This window comes from Entelurus aequoreus, linkage group LG26 (assembly GCF_033978785.1).
Source record: "Entelurus aequoreus isolate RoL-2023_Sb linkage group LG26, RoL_Eaeq_v1.1, whole genome shotgun sequence".
NCBI lineage: Eukaryota > Metazoa > Chordata > Actinopteri > Syngnathiformes > Syngnathidae > Entelurus > Entelurus aequoreus.
In genome coordinates this window covers 7,534,496-7,557,733 of record NC_084756.1, presented here as the reverse complement: position 1 = coordinate 7,557,733, position 23,238 = coordinate 7,534,496, and the positions used below count along the sequence as shown (strand labels likewise).

At 40.5% G+C, this 23,238-nt stretch overlaps 1 protein-coding gene across 11 annotated transcripts in view; it reads left to right on the top strand.

Moving 5' to 3' along the window:
• Nucleotides 1–23,238, top strand: part of eif4g3a (eukaryotic translation initiation factor 4 gamma, 3a) — a 126,021-nt gene that overhangs the window by 14,613 nt on the left and 88,170 nt on the right. For 6 of the 11 annotated variants that reach the window (XM_062037761.1, XM_062037760.1, XM_062037759.1 and 3 more), the window contains exons 2-4: nt 2,707–2,779; nt 6,231–6,398; nt 15,833–15,922. In XM_062037761.1, coding sequence (XP_061893745.1) covers nt 2,707–2,779; nt 6,231–6,398; nt 15,833–15,922 — 331 coding nt within the window. Of the gene's footprint in view, nt 1–2,706; nt 2,780–6,230; nt 6,399–15,832; nt 15,953–23,238 lie in introns of all 11 variants that reach the window. The other 5 variants (XM_062037752.1, XM_062037751.1, XM_062037756.1 and 2 more) reach the window with 1 other exon arrangement.

The following is a 23,238-nucleotide window of genomic DNA, read 5'->3' as shown; positions in this document are numbered from 1 at the left end:
TTTGATCAGCTGCTCGTCATCAAAAAAACAACAACGTTGTTCCGTTCCCTGAACGTTCGCGCACGTCTCTCTCGCCTCAGTGCCATCCCCTGCTGGCAACTCCTAACCACTTAAGACACCTCTGAAGGTCTCTTAAATATCGTGGAGAGTAGGAGTGATTCTTAGACTTAAGAACGTTGATAAAAAGCTTTTATTCTTAAGTTTGAGAGTAGGACTAAATTTCGCAAATTCTCAGGACTTAAGTGTAAAATGGCACTCTAAGAAGCTTGATAAGTACGGCCCCTGGTCAATACATTATTGTTTTAGTTCCTTGAAAAAGTGATGCGAGATCTAGGATGTTGGAATGAGCTTGTTAAAGAGCACTACATAAAAGAGAAACAAACATAAAGCATTCTTATTGTTTAATCGGGCAGTCAAAGGGTTCAGAATATGATTTGTTGTTGTTTATTGAGTATGTCAAAGTCAGCTCCACATCATACATGTAGTACATAATATACATACATATCTAGTGAACAGTCTTGTGCTTCAAGGTTCAAGGTTTTATTCGTCACATGCAGAGTACACCACAGTGAAATGCTTGTTTCCATGCTCTTCAGATATTGCGTACAGTGGGATCCAAAAACTAGTTGCTGAATCTAATACACTAAATACAAAAAATACTAAAATTTGAATAGCTCTGATGTACATTAATTACAAGACAATAAGTTGCACGATAAGTCCCAGTAGTAGTTATGGTGGAAGTGCTTAATGGCAGTATTATTATTTCACAGAAATGAAATTAAAAATTGAATTAAGAAAATAAAATACAATTAAATTAAACATATCTCAAAAGGGTAATGGGAGGAAGTATAAACTTTTTTGAATCCCCCCTTTTTGAATAGAAATGTATATCAACTATGGATGTAACGATATGAACATTTCCCAGCACGGTTATCGTGACCAAAATGATCAGTTGTCATTATGATTGCAAGATTGATAAATGTGCTCAAAAAGAACTTAAACACACTTGAATTTTTTGACCCAATTTAATAAATAAAAAAATAGCCGTTCGAAAACATCAATTTGCATGTTTTTTGTTTTTATGCTTCTCTAAATAGTGTTTGAATCTTTGTATTGTATCTATTTTAATGTCTAAGCTTGTATTGTTTTAAATATTGGTTTGTACTGTAGTACTTGAAGATGTATTTAAATGAAAAGTAATAAACAAGATCTATTACTGTATCTTATGGGTGTTGTGGCGTCGTACTCTGTTCAGTGGTCCTTGAATGCACCGTAAAAACACAGTTTTTCTCTGAGTATAGAACAGCCCTCTGTACTAAGAGAGCACAGCTTGTACGTTGAATGTGTACAATTGAATATCTGTCGCTTAGACAGCAATTTGTTTCGAGAAGGTATGTTTGGGTAAGTCGTTTCTTTGTGGAGAAAGACGTTAATGTTTTTGGTGCCAATCAGTCCATGAGTTCATCTAAGTGCGGTTATCAGTCACGTTTTTTTTTTGATAATTTCAATTGAAACGGTGGGGAATTTCACCACGGTTAGCGTTTTTTTTTTTTATCAGTACAGCCCTAGTATCAATTTAAACCAATCTCTCCATGTCAAACCAATGAAACACAGCAAGTAATTCTGCATTTTCTATCAGTTCTACATTGTAGCTCACTTCCAAACACGACATATAGGTTTCTATGGCACATATTGAAGTCTTTTACTATTTGGTTTCTTGAAACGGTCAGCACCACTCAAAATCATTAGCAGCTTGCTGAATTGTTTGTTTGCTGCCGTAAATCATGTCCCTGTAAAAGACGACCAAATCGGAGGCTGGGAAACATGTGCTTCACTGGCCAAGACAATGCCAGCCACCTTTACAAACACTTGACTCAACACATACATGACTTTAGAGCAAAAATATTGCACAAAACAGACAGAAAGCAGACCTTTGAAATACAGTAGATTTGCACACCTTAGCATTGTTCGTCTAGACTTTCTGTGCATGGTTCGATGTCCAGTGAAGTCTTAATATCAACAAATGCACAAAAACAAAGAAGACATAGCCAGATATGATTGGATGTTCATCTTGTGCTCCATTTAGGACAGATGAAGAGATTTTTTTTTTGGAACTGTTCTGAGCAAGTGTGACAAGCGGTTTGTGAGCCTGTCATAGACGAGCGCGGCCTAGCAGGTTAGCAGGCCTCCCTGTCATGTAAAGCGGTTCCACCTGGCCAATAACGCCTCACTCAGTGGCTCTGCCTCTACTATATGCCCATTCCAAGCACTGCTTGACAGATTTGAACAAGTCATAACAGCTTGTAGGCTTCCATCCCCTTGGACAGCACTTTGTCCAATCTTTGCCTGAGCTTGTCCCAGAATCCACTTCACATTTTCCCTTGAACACTTTCAAAACAGTGAAAGGTACATGGTGTACTCTTTGAGAGGGGGGGCTTGTTTGGGGAGGCGGGGCTGTAGGGAAATCCTTGAAATGAAACCCTGCAAGCTTTGAGGAAATCCCTTTTGGAAAAACTGTGAGTCTGCTTTATAATGGACTACACATAGATTGTGTGTTATTTCTGAAGACTTAAACCGTCACACCTTGTCTACCAAATCTCCAAGTGGCTTCATCAGTGATAATCACATTCTCTTAAACACTTAATGAACAACCCTAACAGTTCTATGAACCACGCCCCAAGTTTTCCTTAAAATGCACCTTTCCAGAATTCCCCGGGTTCAGCAATCACTGGATGAGCGAATCTTCTCTACACAGCCTGGCGTGGCTGCCCTCTATAGCGTGAGTCTCAACACACACCTGTATGCATGATGATACATTGGACTTTAAAAGAAATCTCTGAGCACAGAGCACTGCTGCTGTATCACAAACACAAGTATTCATTTAACCACGATTGTGTGTTAATAAGTGCAAATATGCAACTTCTGCTACAGATGGGTATTGTTCTCGTACAGCAATTACAGTTGAGCAATCTGGATTCCAGTTTATGCAGACCAAATGTGCACTCAGCTGCAGGGAAGTGATTAGTTGGTGAATAATCATTGTGAGATTCTACAATTAAAGTGGCGTTAACCATTTGTTCAGTGCATGAGGACGAGGGCATGTTCAAATGGTATACGGCTCCCCCCCATCGCTCCATATGTCCTCAGAATCAGTCAAAGCAGGCTCCTCCCCTAGTAACAGCAGCTAGATGAGTTGCTTTATCCCAGGTCATGTGAGGGAAGTGGGCCACACAAAGAAGCTGGAGCCAAGCAGAAAAGGGATCTGACATCACGTCACTGTGTTGAACTTGACTGTCGGTGTCGTCCAGAGAAGAGTGGTTTAAATATGAAAGCTTCTTGTCGTCTCACTGCTGCACTCCTCCTGCAGTGTGCTCTCATTCTGCGGTGTGTCATGCTCGCAAGGACGGTGCCAGCCCGCAGCTGCCGCAGCCAAGACCACTACTACCTCACTGCCGTGCCGAAAGCTGACCCCACTATCATCCTTTAAAACGTTTACCGCCATTAGAGAACATGGCATCGTTATGTTCTCTAAACTTCGCCAAGGTGAATTTCTCTAGACATCTTTAATGTAGGATGATCTGGAACGTCTGATTGGCTGGTCTAGCTTTTTGCACGCAGAGAGCTTGTAAAATCGATGCATCAGAGCCTAAACATTTATCCATCTTTTACACAGAATATCAGCACAAATCATCGGATATCCTTTTATTATTTTATAGTGTGGAACGTTTGGAAGGGTTTAATCAAGTGAGAAGAGTCAGCGAACAATGGTAGATATAAAAAACACTAACCTCATGACGAGAGAGTTTTGATACTATAGGGCTCAAACACAATGCATTGTGGTTCCTGCTGGTGTCTGAATAGCTTATTGACATGGCTGAAAGCAAGACTCTGTCCTAAAGTTGTGTTCTTTTCTTTAACAAGTTCCAAACATGGCGCAAATATGCGATATAATTAACTGCCACAATGGTTGTCATGATCGCTGCAGGGGGAAAAAAGGATTTGGTGAGGTTTGTCTCATTTCCAGCGTAGAAGCAAAACCGAAGGAAGTCGGATTAGTGAGCTCATAAAGATACATTGAATAGCCTGGATAGATGATCAAACATCACTTTTAACGCCATCACCTGGTAAATGTTGGGGTGTTCACGGCATTTTCAAACTGGTAAGTCTAAATCAAAGCCTGTTTTATTCTGTTGCACATGTAGCATTTAGCAGTGGTGGGCCGTCAGGGCCAGCAAGGCCTTCTCTGCTGGCCTAACATAACCAGAAATCATGATCATAATTAAAGATAAAATAATTTTTTTCTTTACTTTCCCTAAATATCCAAAAGTATTCATATTGTCTTCATGTCATATTATGCTCGTCCAGTGCAGTTGTTTTTAGTTTTAGTCAGTATCCAATTGGAAGCCAACTAGCTTATGTTGCCATGCTGTACGAAATCTGCTTTAGGCTGTGCGCTGTAAGTGAACGGGGACATACAGTGATAGACAGTTGCGATAGCCAATCAGATCACGAGTTGTTGTCAATAAGGCCTTCTAGATGGCCTCACGTTGAACGTGACATTTGCGCGTCCTGTGATTGGATTCGGGACCGTTAGCGGATGAATTTGAGAACACATAAAGTTGAGAGATAGTTGCGATAGCCAATCAGATCACAACTTGTTGACAGTAGCCTATCTAAGTAGCCTGATGTTAACGAGACTGTGATTGGATACTCACTTGTCATTCCAAAGTGATTATCCATTCACAAGTTTCAATTTAGCAGGAAGCGTTGCGCCGTAGCCAGGGATAGCAGAGAAAGAGAACAAAACGTTGATTACGTGGCAGATATATATTTGCAAGGCCATTTCCAAGAAGGATATTCAAAGAGAAACTACATCTTGTGAGACGATGTCGTCCAACCTTGGAAGCTAACTCAGCTGTTCTGGCGAGCAAATGGGGAAATGCTCGCCATTTCCACTCGAATCAGCCGACGACGAGGGGTACCACTGGCTTATACGGCGTCGAATAATGAGTTCAAATATTTTATTTTTTCACTTTTAATATGTATTAAGATATGTTTTAATTGCTGATGCGTTTTAATTTATTTTAAATGCACCAGAAAATAACCCGTTTTGTATACTGTTGAGGTAATTTAATTCCCAGTAGTGTGTAAATGTGTTCCTGTATAGTATTTCTCCAGCAGTGGTCATGTGGGGACATAAATTATGGTATTTTGAGAGGTAATCATTGAAGTCGGATATGACTGAAGGCCTAGGTAGAAAACGCACAGCCCGCCACTGGCATTTAGTAAGATGTTAGCTAAGCTAAGCTAGCTGCGTGTTACGAAGAACATACAGTATTTGGGGGGAAAAGCAATACGCCTATTCATAAATAAATAACTGAGAAGACTTTAAATATTCCCCACATTAATGCACAGAGTATTTCAGACTTGAAATATATTTAGTTTGAAACAGAGGACACACCACACAGTGACAAGTCCCGCTGACTTCCTCTGAAAGGACCACAGTCTTCTCTTTCTGATGTCAAATTCCAAGGTCTTGCACACACTCAAAAGTTGGTTTGTCTGTGAGCCTTCACCGACTGGGCATTCCGAAATGTTTGTCGTGTATAAAAACGCACTACGTTGACGACAGAGATACAGGACACGTTCAAAAACTTGTCTATTGAACGTGCTCGTATGGATCCATTCCACTAATTTTACTTAATTTTTAAGGTGGCGAGCCTTTGGAGCAGGGTCCAGTTTGTTTCGGTACACTCCCTTGAATTACTCACTTTCCTGATTTCTTTCTGTCGTCCGATCCATTTTAATCCAGTTTGATAGTCCCTCTCACCCCGTCTCTCACTCAACCCCGCTGGTTGAGTACAGCCATGTAAACAAAAACATTGTCCAGCAACAATGGCGACCCAGCCCCCACAATGCATTGCCAAATCACGTGCCCTTTCAAGCCCTATTTACCCTGCCCAAAGTTTACAAACGTGCGTTTTTAGGGACAAAAGTATGTGTTTTGTGTGTGGACAGGAGGCTTAAAGGCATAGAAAGTATGCGTTCATAACATATCTGTGTTTGTGTGAACATGATGTTAACTAGCTTTGCACCAGTGAAGTCGCTGCAGGACTGCTTGTATTGGAGATTTTAGATGAAAGCTGATATCATCCGATACTTGTTTTTATTTTAATCAATATCGATTAGGAACACCCTTACTAACCACTTTACTGCTTCATGTGATCCAGCTCCCCAGGCATGTTGGCCCCCAGTACACTACTCACGACATCACAAAAGGACATCCAAACTTGGCGGGCACCCCACCCGGTCATGCCCACTCCCCGGCACTCTCTCAGGTTTCAGTACCCACAGCTCCCCCATATCGCTACCCTAAGGGCTGGGAGACCAGCGGAGGGGTGAGTGTATGACCGAGTTTGCTGTCATCTTCTCTGCACGTTCATCGCGTCTCGTTTGTTTGTGTTTAAGTACATAATGGATCTCAAATAGGCTCAATTAAATATATGAATACAATGGAATGTTGCTGAAACACTTTGATGATGGTTTTGTGAGCCTTGTGTTGCCTTGCTACAAGATGGCAGCCATGTCTATTCTGTGTTCAGTATGTTCTTACCTGAGGTCTGAGTTTTTGTGTTTTTATGTATGAGATTTAAATTGTTTCTAGTCTGAATGAGTGGTACTCTGCAAGATAAACAAATCATCTGCAGAGTGGGATTTCTGGTGGATAGTTTCTCATCAAATGTCACTGGATTGCCATAGACTTTGGCCTACCTATAATCCACCTGTTCAGGTAGCAGTAGCAGACAGCTAGCACCCTCGGCCTGCCTGCTAGCCTTCCACCATCGGCCTTCCACCATCGGCCTGCCTGCTGCTAACCTTCCATCCTCGGCCTGCTTGCTGCTAGCCATTCCACCATCGGCCTGCCTGCTGCTGGCCTTCCATCCTCGGCCTGCTTGCTGCTAGCCATTCCACCATCGGCCTGCTTGCTGCTAGCCTTTCACCATCGGCCTGCTTGCTGCTAGCCATTCCACCATCGGCCTGCCTGCTGCTAGCTTTCCACCATCGGCCTGCTTGCTGCTAGCCATTCCACCATCGGCCTGCTTGCTGCTAGCCATTCCACCATCGGCCTGCCTGCTGCTAGCCATTCCACCATCGGCCTGCCTGCTGCTAGCCATTTCACCATCGGCCTGCCTGCTGCTAGCCATTCCACCATCGGCCTGCTTGCTGCTAGCCATTTCACCATCGGCCTGCCTGCTGCTAGCCATTCTACCATCGGCCTGCTTGCTGCTAGCCATTTCACCATCGGCCTGCCTGCTGCTAGCCATTCCACCATCGGCCTGCCTGCTAACCTTCCAACATCGGCCTGCCTGCTGCTAGCCATTCCACCATCGGCCTGCCTGCTGCTAGCCATTTCACCATCAGCCTGCCTGCTGCTAGCCATTCCACCATCGGCCTGCTTGCTGCTAGCCTTCCACCATTGGCCTGCCTGCTAACCTTCCAACATCGGCCTGCCTGCTGCTAGCCATTCCACCATCGGCCTGCCTGCTGCTGGCCTTTCACCATTGGCCTGCCTGCTGCTGGCCCTCCACAGTCGGCCTGCTGTTTGCCTCCAGCCATTGGTTTTGTCTACGGGCTTCCACCCATCGGCCTTGGTTGCTAGCTTTCAGCCCTGTCTGCTAACATCTTCAAAAGTGGTAAAACAAGTGGAACTTCTCCTCTCACTATGTCACAAATCATTATATTGTGTTTTATACTTTTGTGTGGTTTTACTGGTGTCCCAAATGGGTCTGGTCACCCCCCCTTACAAGCTATGCTACTTCAAGATGACAACTTTGATAATTTGACATTTCATCATAGTGGCGACTATAAAATAACCTCGACCTTATCTCAGTTGAAGATTTCTGTGACTTTGGACAAAACAAAATGGCTACATACTATGGTAGTGTCCATTCATTCTTATTGTTTCCTTGTTTTGAGAGATCACGTCAACATTACTGTATCCTCCCCTATTATGAGCACTTACTTTCACAGATTAAAGACAGACTCAAAAGATGGTAACTTTAAGCGCAAATGTTTAGTTATATTATTGTTATTGCTCTCAGGAAATGTTGAGACTAATCCAGGCCCTGATACACCTACACAATGTTTTACACCTGCGGATTTTAAAACTAGATCTGGTCTTGGGATTATTCATATCAATGTTCGGAGTTTACTCCCTAAACTTGATATGATAAAGATCTGGATAAACTCAACAAATGCTGATATTGTAGTCTTATCTGAGACTTGGCTTAAACAATCTGTGCTTGATAAAGATATTTACATTCATGGCTATAATGTCTATCGTACTGACCGACAAAGAAAAGGTGGCGGAGTGGCCATATATATTAAGCAGAGGTTTGATGTTAAATTAGTGCTCTCTGAATCAGTAAGTAAAGAACTTGAACTGTTAGCACTTGAAATTGAATTAGCTAGAAATCACCACCTTATGGTAGTGGGGTGTTATAGGCCTCCATCTGCCCCTAGTCATTCTCTATCTACTCTTGTGAAGCTTCTGTCTCAACTGAAATACAGTGAAATAGTGATGGTTGGTGATGTGAACTGGGACTGGCTCACATCTGTGTCTGACTCTTTGAAAGCACAGTGTGAATCTCTAAATTTAACACAATTAATTAACTCAGCTACAAGACCTAATCCTAAATGCCCTCAAAAAGCTACACTCATTGACTTAATTCTAACAAATATGCCCTTTAAATTTGTTGCATATGGTGTTTTCCCTAATGATGTGAGTGATCATTGTGTGATTGCAGCAGTGCGAGACACAAGGATTCCTAAAAGCAAGCCTCGTCTTGTTGAAAAACTTAATATGAAATTATTTGAGATGCAAGCTTTTTTACATGACTCACATCTTTTTAATTGGGATAGAATTGCTCTTTTTGATAATGTTGAACTGGGTTGGAAATATTTTCACGAAAACTTCTTGAGTATAGTGAACAAACATGCCCCTTTTAGAAAATTTAGGGTTAAAGGTCGTGACAATCAGTGGTTTACATCGGAACTGTCAGATGTATTGCATGAGCGTAATGCTGCTTGGGCCAGGGCACGCAAGTCAGGGTTAGAAGCGGATTGGTTGAATTTTAGACAATTAAGAAATCAATTTACTTCTCTCCTTCGGAAAGTCAAATCAGAATATTATTTCTCCACAACAACAGAAAACCTCAAACACCCAAAGAAGTTTTGGAAAATCATCAAATCTTTGTCCGGCTGCTGTAATTCAGTCAATCTCCCACCTAGTATACTTGTTGATGGTGTCAGAGTAAGTGACAGAAGAGAAATGGGTAGTCATTTTAATAATCATTTTATTTCCTCTGGTTTTCTCTACAATTCTGACAACTCTACTGAAGTTCCGCTAACTCCGGAAAGAACCGTTGAAAATACCCAGGTTTTTAACTTTACGCCCTTTACCACAACAGAGGTCATGAGGGCTCTAAAGCAACTTAAACCTAGAAAGCCAGCTGGCTCAGATAAGTTGGAGCCGCTCTTTTTAAAGTTGGCAGCTGAAATTATAGCTGGACCACTGATTCACATTTTTAACCTTACTCTAATTTCAAATGAAATCCCTTTGGATTGGAAATCTGCCCTTGTAATCCCCCTATTAAAAGGAGGTGACCCTAGTAATCTAAATAATTACAGACCGATCTCTAAACTCTCTGTTCTGGCAAAAGTGCTTGAATCCCTTATCAGTGAACAGATAAAAGACTTTTTGGACACAAACTTTATTCTGTCACCATTTCAGTCAGGTTTTCGCAGAAATCACAGTACTGTTACTGCTGCTATGAAGTTTATAAATGATGTAACTGAAGCTCTTGACCAGAAGCAGTGCTGTCTGTCCCTCTTTATTGACTTTTCAAAGGCATTTGATACTGTTGATCATGTCATTTTAATCAAACGTCTTTCAGCTATTGGTTTTTCTCAGCAAGCAGTTGGATGGTTTGCAAATTACCTCACAAGTAGAACTCAGGCTGTTCAGATAGAAGGTTCCTCCTCGGACGTACTGCAAGTGAAAAAGGGTGTCCCTCAAGGTTCTGTGTTGGGCCCATTATTATTCACTATTTACATAAATAATGTTGGACAGAATATTCCGAACTCAACTTTCCATTTCTATGCTGATGATACTGTCATATACTGCACAGCACCCACTCCTGCTGAGGCCTTTAAATATCTACAACATGCATTTGACAGAGTACAAGAACAACTTTGCTATCTTCAACTGGTTTTAAATGCAGAGAAAACAAAGTGTATGTTCTTTACCACATCAAAAACTGTAAGATCAGCACTGTGTGAGAACATTTTAACAAGAAATGGGCAACAAATTATGTTAGTATGTGCTTTTAAATATTTAGGATTTTTAATTGATGACCACTTGAGTTTTAAGGAGCACATTCAGTATGTTGTAAAAAAACTGAAACTTTTACTAGGATTTTATTATAGAAACAAGTCTTGCTTTTCTTTTACTGTGAAACAGAAATTGGTGGAAACAACCTTCTTACCTGTTATTGACTATGGAGATGTGTTGTACATGAATGCTACTGCTGGTTGTCTCCACAAGCTGGATAGTGTGTACCACGGTGCACTGAGATTTATCACCAACTGCGCTCCCCTTACTCACCATTGCGTATTATACTCAATGGTTAACTGGACATCTTTATGTGCTCGACGCCTCAATCATTGGTATGTTTTCATCTACAAAACCATTCTGGGTATCACTCCATCTTATCTGTCTTGTCTTTTAACAAAGAAACAAGGAAGTCACAATCTTCGTTCAATGAATGTTCTGCAATTTGTCGTCCTCAAAGTAAGAACTGAACTGGGCAAGAAAGCATTTAGGTTTTCAGCAGCGAAGGCTTGGAATAACCTACAATCGAATATTAAACTTCAAACCCTTGCTACGTTGAATGAGTTTAAAGCTTCTGTGAAAGAACTGCAGTATACCTTGTCTGTATGCACATGTGTTATGTGAGCAAGTTTTAATGTCGTAAATGTGATGTTTTATGTATTTGTTTACTGTTTTTAATGTAACCTTGCTGCTGCCCTCTTGGCCAGGTCTCCCTTGGAAAAGAGATCTTTTATCTCAATGGGATTTTACCTGGTTAAATAAAGGCTAATAAATAAATAAATAAATAATATCATAATGATGAGGCATTATGAAGGAGAGAGTATGGCCAACAAGGTTTCAAAGTTGGTAGCAAACATGGCACCCTGTAGTCACGTGAGGGGATTTTGACCTATCCTTTAGGAGATCCTCTGGTCATACTCTCTCTGATTGGTCAAAAGCCCCTCATGTGACTACAGGGCGCTATGTTTGCTACCAACTTTGAAACCGAGCAGGCCATACATTGCTTTGCTGAATTCAGTAAATTTTTTGCCACCGACCGAGTCCCTCAGGTGTGACTGGTAGGGGTGCAAAAAAATAGATTTTCGAATGAATCACGATTCTTACTTGTAACGATTCTTAATCGATTCTAAGAAATCAAAAATCAATATTTACATTTTTTTTAATGTCATGTACAGCCACTCAGGCAAATCATATTGTTGATGTAGTATAATAATGCAATCCAATTCCAAAACCAAACCCGACCCAGCAACACTCAGAACTGCAATAAACGGAGCAATTGAGAGGAGACACAAACACGACACAGAATAAACCAAAAGTAGTGAAACAAAAATGAATATTATCAACAACAGTATCAATATTAGTTACAATTTCAACATAGCAGTGATTAAAAATCCCTCATTGACATTATCATTAGACATTTATAAAAAAAAATTAAAAAAAGAACAATAGTGTCAAAGTGGCTTACACTTGCATCACATCTCATAAGCTTGACAACACACTGTGTCCAATATTTTCACAAAGATAAAATAAGTCATATTTTTGGTTCATTTAATAGTTAAAACAAATTTACATTTTTGCAATCCGTTGATAAAACATTGTCCTTTACAATTATAAAAGCTTTTTACAAAAATCTACTACCGGTACTCTGCTTGCATGTCAGCAGACGGGTAGATCCTGCTGAAATCCTATGTATTGAATGAATAGAGAATCGTTTTGAAGCGGGAAAAAAAATCGTTTTTGAATCGAGAATCGTGTTGAATTGAAAAAAATCGATTTTGAATCGAATTGTGACCCCAAGAATCGATATTGAATTGAATCGTGGGACACCCAAAGATTCACAGCATTAATAAAAAGTATAATTTGTCTTTAAAATTGTCATAACGCTACCTCTGAATAACATTGTAAGTTTATTAACAATAAAGAAAACAACACACCGTTGTTAAATTGAAACCAAGTGCTTCATCATGATCTGTTACGACAAAAAAAGCATGTTCCCTGAGGTCACATGCTCCAACGTAAGTTAAGTAAGGCTCCGCTTTTCCAAAAATGTGCTAGTTTGATGCTAGTACACCTTAACTTGACTGTAGATAATCATATCTGCTGTACAGATTGACTTTAGAAAAGAGAAGTGTTGGATACTTCTCTTGTTGCCTTATTTGTATTTGACTTTATTAAATGTTTGGGTAGAATTTTATTCAATAAAACCAGTTTTCTTTTAAGTAATGTAGAAATTGATTAGAGATGTGTATCTATTTTATGGAGGAATGTAGTTAATCATAGAACTGTCACCCAATGTTATTAAAAAAGTATTGATTATGAATCGAGAATCGTTCTAAATCGGAACTTGATTCTGAATCTAATCATTACCACCCAAGAATCGAATTAAATCGAATTGTGTGGTGCCCACAGATTCATAGCCCTACTGACCGGGCACCGGTTCACGTAAAATCCAATGGTGCCGTGTCACGGTACCTGTGTCGCGCGCGTTGCCACGCCCGGTTGTCGGGCACTTAGCGATTACTCCAGCAGCACTGTGAGCAGACTGAGCAAAACTACCTCTGGGCAATGTTGCCGTTTCCAATGGCAACAAAGTACTTCACTCAAAAAACGCTCAATTGTAAGTTAAGTAAATAAATAATAAATGGGTTATACTTGTATAGCGCTTTTCTACCTTCAAGGTACTCAAAGCGCTTTGACAGTATTTCCACATTCACCCATTCACACACACATTCACACACTGATGGAGGGAGCTGCCATGCAAGGCGCTACCAGCACCCATCAGGAGCAAGGGTGAAGTGCCCAAGGACACAACGGACGTGACTAGAATGGTAGAAGGTGGGGATTGAACCCCAGTAAACAGCAACCCTTCGATTGCTGGCACGGCCACTCTACCAACTTCGCCACGCCGTCCCCGTAAGTAAGGCTCCATTTTACCAAAAATTAGCTAGCTTGATGTTAATATACCTTAACTTAGCTTTAGACATGCTACTGATTAGTATTAGCGATTTTACATGGAGATTTCAACACCTCCAAATTCGTTGATGAAAACTACAACTACGATGCATGTTACAATCAAACAGCTGGTGCATAAAAAGTAAACTACTTACATTATTAACACTTGTAGGGCGCAACAAAAGACTCGACTTAACTGACTAGCCAACACACCATAAACTGTACACTCCTGCCATACAAGGTCTTGGACTGCAACTGTAATTGCAACTTATTGTCATACTTACAAAGAAATGTGATAACAAAACAAGATATAACAACCGGACAGCAGTTATCCTAATCAGCTCATTTTTAAATGTTACAAAGAAGAATTGTATTTTATTACCAAATAAAATTCATGTTCCTTAACATACACAAAAATACCGTTGCGTACCGGTTTCAAATCCCAGATACCAGGAATTGGTACAGTATCCTTATCCTGTCGTAGCATACCATTTGGAAGGAAACATGCTTAACTGCCACATGAGTCTGTTTGAAAACATTATTGTACACAAACACAGATGACATTTCTGCTACTAAATCTATCTTGTACATTGGCATATTTGTTATCGAAAAATATATATAATTTTCATAATAGTACTGTTTAAGGCAACCAAATATGCATGTTTGGGAGGGCTCATTTGTCGGTTATGTACAAACCCCGTTTCTATATGAGTTGGGAAATTGTGTGAGTTGTAAATATAAACGGAATACAATGATTTGCAAATAATTTTCAACCCATATTCAGTTGAATATGCTACAAAGACAACATATTTGATGTTCAAACTGATAAACTTTTTTTTTTTTGCAAATAATCATTAACTTTAAAATTTGATGCCAGCAACACGTGACAAAGAAGTTGGGAAAGGTGGCAATAAATACTGTTACAGTTGAGGAATGCTCATCAAACACTTATTTGGAACATCCCACAGGTGAACAGGCAAATTGGGAACAGGTGGGTGCCATGATTGGGTATAAAAGTAGATTCCATGAAATGCTCAGTCATTCACAAACAAGAATGGGGCGAGGGTCACCACTTTGTCAACAAATGCGTGAGCAAATTGTTGAACAGTTTAAGAAAAACCTTTCTCAACCAGCTATTGCAAGGAATTTAGGGATTTCACCATCTACGCTCTGTAATATCATCAAAGGGTTCAGATAATCTGGAGAAATCACTGCACGTAAGCAGCTAAGCCCGTGACCTTCCATCCCTCAGGCTGTACTGCATCAACAAGCGACATCAGTGTGTAAAGGATATCACCACATGGGCTCAGGAACACTTCAGAAACCCACTGTCAGTAACTACAGTTGGTCGCTACATCTGTAAGTGCAAGTTAGCATCTGTGATGGTATGGGGGTGTATTAGTGCCCAAGACATGGGTAACTTACACATCTGTGAAGGCGCCATTAATGCTGAAAGGTACATACAGGTTTTGGAGCAACATATGTTGCCATCCAAGCGACGTTACCATGGACGCCACTGCTTATTTCAGCAAGACAATGCCAAGCCACGTGTTACATCAACGTGGCTTCATAGTAAAAGAGTGCGGGTACTAGACTGGCCTGCCTGTAGTCCAGACCTGTCTCCCATTGAAAATGTGTGGCGCATTATAAAGCCTAAAATACCACAACGTAGACCCCTGGACTGTTGAACAACTTAAGCTGTACATCAAGCAAGAATGGGAAAGAATTCCACCTGAGAAGCTTAAAAATGTGTCTCCTCAGTTCCCAAACGTTTACTGAGTGTTGTTAAAAGGAAAGGCCATGTAACACAGTGGTGAACATGCCCTTTCCCAACTACTTTGGCACGTGTTGCAGCCATGAAATTCTAAGTTAATTATTATTTGCAAAAAAAAAATAAAGTTTGAGTTTGAACATCAAATATGTTGTCTTTGTAGTGCATTCAATTGAATATGGGTTGAAAAGGATTTGCAAATCATTGTATTCCGTTTATATTTACATCTAACACAATTTCCCAACTCATATGGAAACGGGGTTTGTAAATAGGATAGAACCCTTCAAATCCAGCTCTTACGGAACAAAAACACAAGACAGTCAGACAACACATGAGGCACACTTGGACACCTCAGCGTTACGTTGCTGCCATCTTCCCTGGAAATTCATGAAGTTTTCAGAGTTGTAGTCCAGCAGTCCACTGTGCACCCTCTGGGCCTTACATTCTATAAATAGCACGTCGGCCAGCACACACTTAAATGGGCACAACCACACTTGGAGAAAAGTAGATAAAACCACCAGCACCTGGCTCCACTGAGCATGGGATGAGTAATAAAAGCAGTCAGGGTACTACCGGTACTTTGCAAAGAAACCCGTTTGGAATCCCTTTAGTCCAAATACACTTGATGCCACATGCGCTTTTGTCCATGACCCTGTGACTGATGAAGTGTATATTTGTGATTGTAACTCACCTGCCCGTCTTGTGTATTCCCACAGTCTCCATACAACCCTGGGCAGAATGCTGGTTCAGCTCCTCTGGTGTATTCTCAGACACAGCCAATGAATGCACAGCCACAGAGTCGCCCGGTGAGTGTCATACCCATCATCCCACCACCAGTAAGTAAAAGTCATTTTTCTGATTCACTTAACGGAACGCAGCTCTCACTGCGCTACACACCCAATAAGAAGTACTTGAATCTTAAAGGGCATTTTTGCCTATCGTTCACAATCATTATGAGAGACAAGAATACACGTCTTTCTTTTAGGATTCTAAAGATGATAAAAAACCAGGGGTGTAACGATCCGTTTTGACAACAATTCGATCTGATATTTGTGGTTTCCGATACGATTAAGGAAACAATCTAATTTTTTAGAATGAGTCAATCCGAAATGACTCAGAGAGTTGAAATCGATTCAGTAACTTTTTAGCCAAAAAAAAATCAAGCACTGAGTGTGAAATTAATACTGGATAGTGGACACTGCAGGTGAAGTTTCCTTTATTCCTGGTATTTCTTGTAAGGGAAATATTTATAAATGAATTATGAATACAATTAATGGCCAATTAATTCACATCTTATTTGAATTAACAAGAGCAAACCTTTACTGCTCACATTTTCAACATTCAAGCAATTGTCAATAAAAATACAGTAACCAACATTTTAACAGTTTAGCTAAATAAAGTCACCCGGCCATACAGTATCTGTTCTACGTCCATGAAGGACAGTGTCCGAGGTGTGCCCCTCATTCCTGTTGGTCACTCGCTTCCTAATTTCCAAAGCCTCCTTCATCCTTTTCTTTCTCATTAAATAATTTTTCCTTGGCTGCCATACGCATGTTGTGTGTCACACTTCATGTTGTTGTGTTCCCGAAGTTATTCCGCCCCCGTAACTTGTCACTCTGCTGTCACTTCTGTTTTGTCGGTCGCGTTATTTGTGGCATAGAGTTGTGTTGTGGCTTTAAATTATTGTGTTGTGTCGTAGGGCTGCAACTAGAGCTGAAACGATTCCTCGAGTATCTCGAGTAATTCGATTACAAAATATATTCGAGGAATTTTCGCTGCGTCAAGACGTCGTTAAGACTTTTTAAAATGTTTTTATTTTTATTTTATTTTATTTTTTCGGCATTTTGCCTCGTTTAGTAGTCAAAGCTCACGTTTCGGCCTCTTGTCCACACGCAGACGCATACTTCTGTCTTTAAAAATGCAGACTTTTAAAAATGCTGGCCAAAGTGTAGAGATCCAAAACTCTCCGCTTAGCTCAGGGGTCGGCAACCCGCGGCTCTAGAGCCGCATGCGGCTCTTTAGCGCCGCCCTAGTGGCTCTCTGAAGCTTTTTCAAAAATGTATGAAAAATGGAAAAAGATGAGGGGAAAAAATATATATTTTTTGTTTTAATATGGTTACTGTAGGAGGACAAACATGACACAAACCTCCCTAATTGTTATAAAGCACACTGTTTGTATTAAACATGCTTCACTGATTCGAGTATTTGGCGAGCGCCGTTTTGTCCTACTAATTTTGGCGGTCCTTGAACTCACCTTAGTTTGTTTACAATGTATAACTTTCTCCGACTTTCTAGGACGTGTTTTATGCCACTTCTTTTTCTGTCTCATTTTGTCCGCCAAACTTTTAACGTTGTGCGTGAATACACAAAGGTGAGTTTTGTTGATGTTATTGACTTGTGTGGAGTGCTAATCAGACATATTTGGTCACTGCATGACTGCAAGCTAATCGATGCTAACATGCTATTTAGGCTAGCTATATGTACATATTGCATCATTATGCCTCATTTGTAGCTATATTTGAGCTCATTTAGTTTCCTTTAAGTCATCTTAATTCAATGTATATCTCATGACACACTATCTGTTTGTATTATGGCTTCTAATTTGTTGCGGCTCCAGACAGATTTGTTTTTGTATTTTTGGTCCAATGTGGCTCTTTCAACATTTTGGGTTGCCGACCCCTGGCTTAGCTTATGCGTGTACACGGCACAAACGGAGACTTGTGATGACGTCACGGTTGTGCGCTGTCATTTCCAAACTCAACAAAACTGCATTTCTTGCTTTAAACACACTATAAAATGACTTACTGTATTTTTGAACGTAAACATGCTGCTATTTTCACTCAACACTAATAAAAAGACACATCAAAATGGGCTTTGTGACACTCCCGCCGGCGCTAATGACAGTCAGCTGTTTTGGATACGATCGCTGTCAGACCTCCACCTGATGGGACAACTTTGACAGGCAAGACTTTTTGCTCTGTGTCATAAGAAAGATGCAACATTATTTGATGTCTTTTGTCCTTATTTAATGACAAATCTTGAAGTTAACTTACGTGTCTTGGTTCAACTCGACTGTGCTTGCGCGTAAAAAAACGACCAAGCAACTACAAACCCCGTTTCCATATGAGTTGGGAAATTGTGTTAGATGTAAATATAAACGGAATACAATGATTTGCAAATCCTTTTCAACCCATATTCAATTGAATGCACTACAAAGACAAGATATTTGATGTTCAAACTCATAAACTTTTTTTTTTTTTTTTGCAAATAATAATTAACTTAGAATTTCATGGCTGCAACACGTGCCAAAGTAGTTGGGAAAGGGCATGTTCACCACTGTTACATGGCCTTTCCTTTTAACAACACTCAGTAAACGTTTGGGAACTGAGGAGACACATTTTTTAAGCTTCTCAGGTGGAATTCTTTCCCATTCTTGCTTGATGTACAGCTTAAATTGTTCAACAGTCCAGGGGTCTACGTTGTGGTATTTTAGGCTTTATAATGCCCCACACATTTTAAATGGGAGACAGGTCTGGACTACAGGCAGGCCAGTCTAGTACCCGCACTCTTTTACTATGAAGCCACGTTGATGTAACACGTGGCTTGGCATTGTCATTGAAATAAGCAGGGGCGTCCATGGTAACGTTGCTTGGATGGCAACATATGTTGCTCCAAAACCTGTATGTACCTTCCAAAAATAAAACAATTATAACATGTTCAGCAACATGGTGATATATTACATGTGTAGTGAAGTGTACATTATTTCTAAAATCAGCACGCACTAACGAGCCAAGGAAACCCTTTTGCATGTTTAAGTATCTATATAAAGCACACGGACGTGCGTGTGCCGCTACAAAACTGTCATGGAAAAGCATTTAATCATGGATATAGTGATATGGAACATGTGTAATGAAGTGTATATTGTCTTTAACATCAGTACACACTACAAGGAGGACGCTACATTGTTTTTTTTACAAACCCTGTTTCCATATGAGTTGGGAAATTGTGTTAGATGTAAATATAAACGGAATACAATGATTTGCAAATCATTTTCAACCCATATTCAGTTGAATATGCTACAAAGACAACATATTTCATGTTCAAACTGATAAACATTAATGGCGCCTTCACAGATGTGTAAGTTACCCATGTCTTGGGCACTAATACACCTCCATACCATCACAGATGCTGGCTTTTCAACTTTGGGCCTATAACAATCCGGATGGTTGTTTTCCTCTTTGGTCCGGACGACACGACGTCCACAGTTTCCAAAAACAATTTGAAATGTGGACTCGTCAGACCACAGAACGCTTTTCCACTTTGTATCAGTACATCTTAGATGAGCTCAGGCCCAGCGAAGCCGACGGCGTTTCTGGGTGTTGTTGATAAACGGTTTTCGCCTTGCATAGGAGAGTTTTAACTTGCACTTACAGATGTAGCGACCAACTGTAGTTACTACAGTGGGTTTCTGAAGTGTTCCTGAGCCCATGTGGTGATATCCTTTACACACTGATGTCGCTTGTTGATGCAGTACAGCCTGAGGGATGGAAGGTCACGGGCTTAGCTGCTTACGTGCAGTGATTTCTCCAGATTCTCTGAACCCTTTGATAATATTACGGACCGTAGATGGTGAAATCCCTAAATTCCTTGCAATAGCTGGTTGAGAAAGGTTTTTCTTAAACTGTTCAACAATTTGCTCACGCATTTGTTGACAAAGTGGTGACCCTCGCCCCATCCTTGTTTGTGAATGACTGAGCATTTCATGGAATCTACTTTTATACCCAATCATGGCACCCACCTGTTCCCAATTTGCCTGTTCACCTGTGGGATGTTCCAAATAAGTGTTTGATGAGCATTCCTCAACTTTATCAGTATTTATTGCCACCTTTCCCAACTTCTTTATCACGTGTTGCTGGCATCAAATTCTAAAGTTAATGATTATTTGCACACAAAAAAATGTTTATAAGTTTGAATATCAAATATGTTGTCTTTGTAGCATATTCAACTGAATATGGGTTGAAAATGATTTGCAAATCATTGTATTCTGTTTATATTTACATCTAACACAATTTCCCAACTCATATGGAAACAGGGTTTGTAAAAAAAACAATGTAGCGTCCTCCTTGTAGTGTGTACTGATGTTAAAGACAATATACACTTCATTACACATGTTCCATATCACTATATCCATGATTAAATGCTTTATAATTCCATGACAGTTTTGCAGCGGCACACGCACGTCCGTGTGCTTTATATAGATACTTAAACATACAAAAGGGTTTCCTTGGCTCGTTAGTGCGTGCTGATTTTAGAAATAATGTACACTTCACTACACATTATATATCACCATGTTGCTGGACATGTTATAATTCTGTGAGTGTTGGGTTTCAGCAGCAAAGGCGTGCATTCGCTCTTTAATAATGTTTCCAGGATTCTGTGTGTACGTGCAGGCTGGTTTTAAAGATAATGTACATGTCATTGTACGTCTAAAGTATATAAAAATAAACACAATAAAAATGCTGCACCAAGTCAGCTATTGCTGCTTTTCTCAGGCTTCTGATTGGACAAAATGTGCATGCGTTTGTGTGTAGACATAGACAGTATTGAAACTACACTTGTGTGGATGGAGATGGTTTTAACCCCAAATATGTGTTTTTGAAACTCTCCGTGTGGACATGGCCTTAAAGGCCTACTGAAACCCACTACTACCGACCACACAGTCTGATAGTTTATACATCAATGATGAAATCTTAACATTGCAACACATGCCAATACGGCCGGGTTAACTTATAAAGTGCAATTTTAAATTTCCCGCCACACTTCCAGTTGAAAACGTCTAGATATGATGACGTATGCGCGTGACGTCAACGGTTGATACGGAAGTTTTGGTACCCCATTGAATACAATACAAAAAAGTTCTGTTTTCATTTCAAAATTCCACAGTATTCTGGACATCTGTGTTGGTGAATCTTTTGCAATTTGTTTAATGAACAATGAAGACTTCTGGAAATTGTGATGTATCATGTTGTATGCTTGCATGTTCGAAATAAACTCAAACTCAAAACAAAAAAAAAAGAAAGAAGTTGTAGGTGGGATCCGTGTATTAGCGGCTGGCTGTAGCAACACAACCAGGAGGACTTACTTGGATAGCAGACACGCTAGCCGACGCTAGCCGTCAACCGCACGGATGATCGGGTGAAGTCCTTCGTCCTTCCGTCGATCGCTGGAACGCAGGTGAGCACGGGTGTTGATGAGCAGATGAGGGCTGGCGTAGGTGGAGTGCTAATGTTTTTATCATAGCTCTGTGAGGTCCCGTTGCTAAGTTAGCTTCAATGGCGTCGTTAGTAACAGCATTGTTAAGCTTTGCCAGGCTGGGAATTATTAACCGTGTAGTTACATGAACATGGTTTAATAGTATTGTTGATCTTCTGTCTATCCTTCCAGTCAGGGATTTATTTATTTTGTTTCTATCTGCATTTGAGCCCGATGCTATCACGTTAGCTCAGTAGCTAAAGAGCTTCGCCGATGTATTGTCGTGGAGATAAAAGTCAATGTGAATGTCCATTTCGCGTTCTCGACTCTCATTTTCAAGAGGATATAGTATCCGAGGTGGTTTAAAATACAAATCCGTGATCCACAATAGAAAAAGGAGAGAGTGTGGAATCCAATGAGCCAGCTTGTACCTAAGTTACGGTCAGAGCGAAAAAAGATATGTCTTGCACTGCATTCTAGTCCTTCACTCTAACGTACCTCATCCACAAATCTTTCATCCTCGCTCAAATTAATGGGGTAATCGTCGCTTTTTCGGTTCGAATCGCTCTAGCTGCATTGAAAACAATGGGAAATTTTGAGGAGTCCTTCCTCTGGTGACGTCACGCTACTTCCGGTACAGGCAAGGCTTTTTTTATCAGCGACCAAAAGTTGCAACTTTATCGTCGATATTCTCTACTAAATCCTTTCAGCAAAAATATGGCAATATCGCGAAATGATCAAGTATGACCAGTGTTGGGACTAACGCGTTACAAAGTAACGCGTTACTGTAACGCCGTTAGTTCCTGCGGTAACTAGTAATCTAACGCGTTATTTTTTATATTCAGTAACTCAGTTACCGTTACTACATGATGCGTTACTGCGTTATTTTACGTTACTTTTAATGTAGTATAAAGTGTGTTTTATCGGAGCGCTGATTCTTCTTGTGTCACAAACCGGACACCGTATGTGGGCTCTGTACCGAGGATGTCGTTGTGGCTTGTACAGCCCTTTGAGACACTTGTGATTTAGGGCTATATAAATAAACATTGATTGATTGATTGCATTGATTGAAGAGAGACTTGCGCTCTGTGTGTGTGTGAGTGAGTGTGGGGAGGTGGAGGAGGAGGAGAAGAAGGGGACCCGGGGGCGTGTCTGATCATGGCGGCGCTGCAGTTGAGTTTGTTAACATGGAGATATTTTCACTACTTTTCTTTTGTCGAGCACAAAGAAAATAACATTTTAGTTAAATGTAAATTGTGCTTTGGATCAAAGATCCCATCTACTGCCCAAAACAGCAATTCAAATCTGCTGAAACAAGCTACATAAGCAACATGCTTCGACGTAGCTAGTAAAGAGAGACAGAGACTCCGATGCCACTTCACCTCCATTTAAGGATTAACTCTGCCTCTGCTCATCATTCAGCACTGAAGGTACACACTCTGTTAAGCAATGTTCCCTCTAATTGTTCATGTGTGAGAAAACCCAAAAACTCCCTGAGCATTCAGTGGAGCCCATGTGAGCAACATCAGACGTGCACACTGTGGCTACACCAGCAGCACACCTGTCCCAAACCTGACTAAATAACAACTTCAATCTCCATCCATCCATCCATCCATTTTCTACCGCTTGTCCCTTTCGGGGTCGCTGGAGCCTATCTCAGCTGCATTCGGGCGGAAGGCGGGGTACACCCTGGAAAAGTCCCCACCCATCGCAGCTAGGGCCAACACAGATAGACAGACAACATTCTCTTATTATTATAATCAAATGACAGCAGTCATTTCCTTTTCTAACATAAGTGTTTAGGCCCACTTACAATGACAATAACAACAAATATTGTTTTTCATGAACTGTGTACTTGTATTGTTTGTCT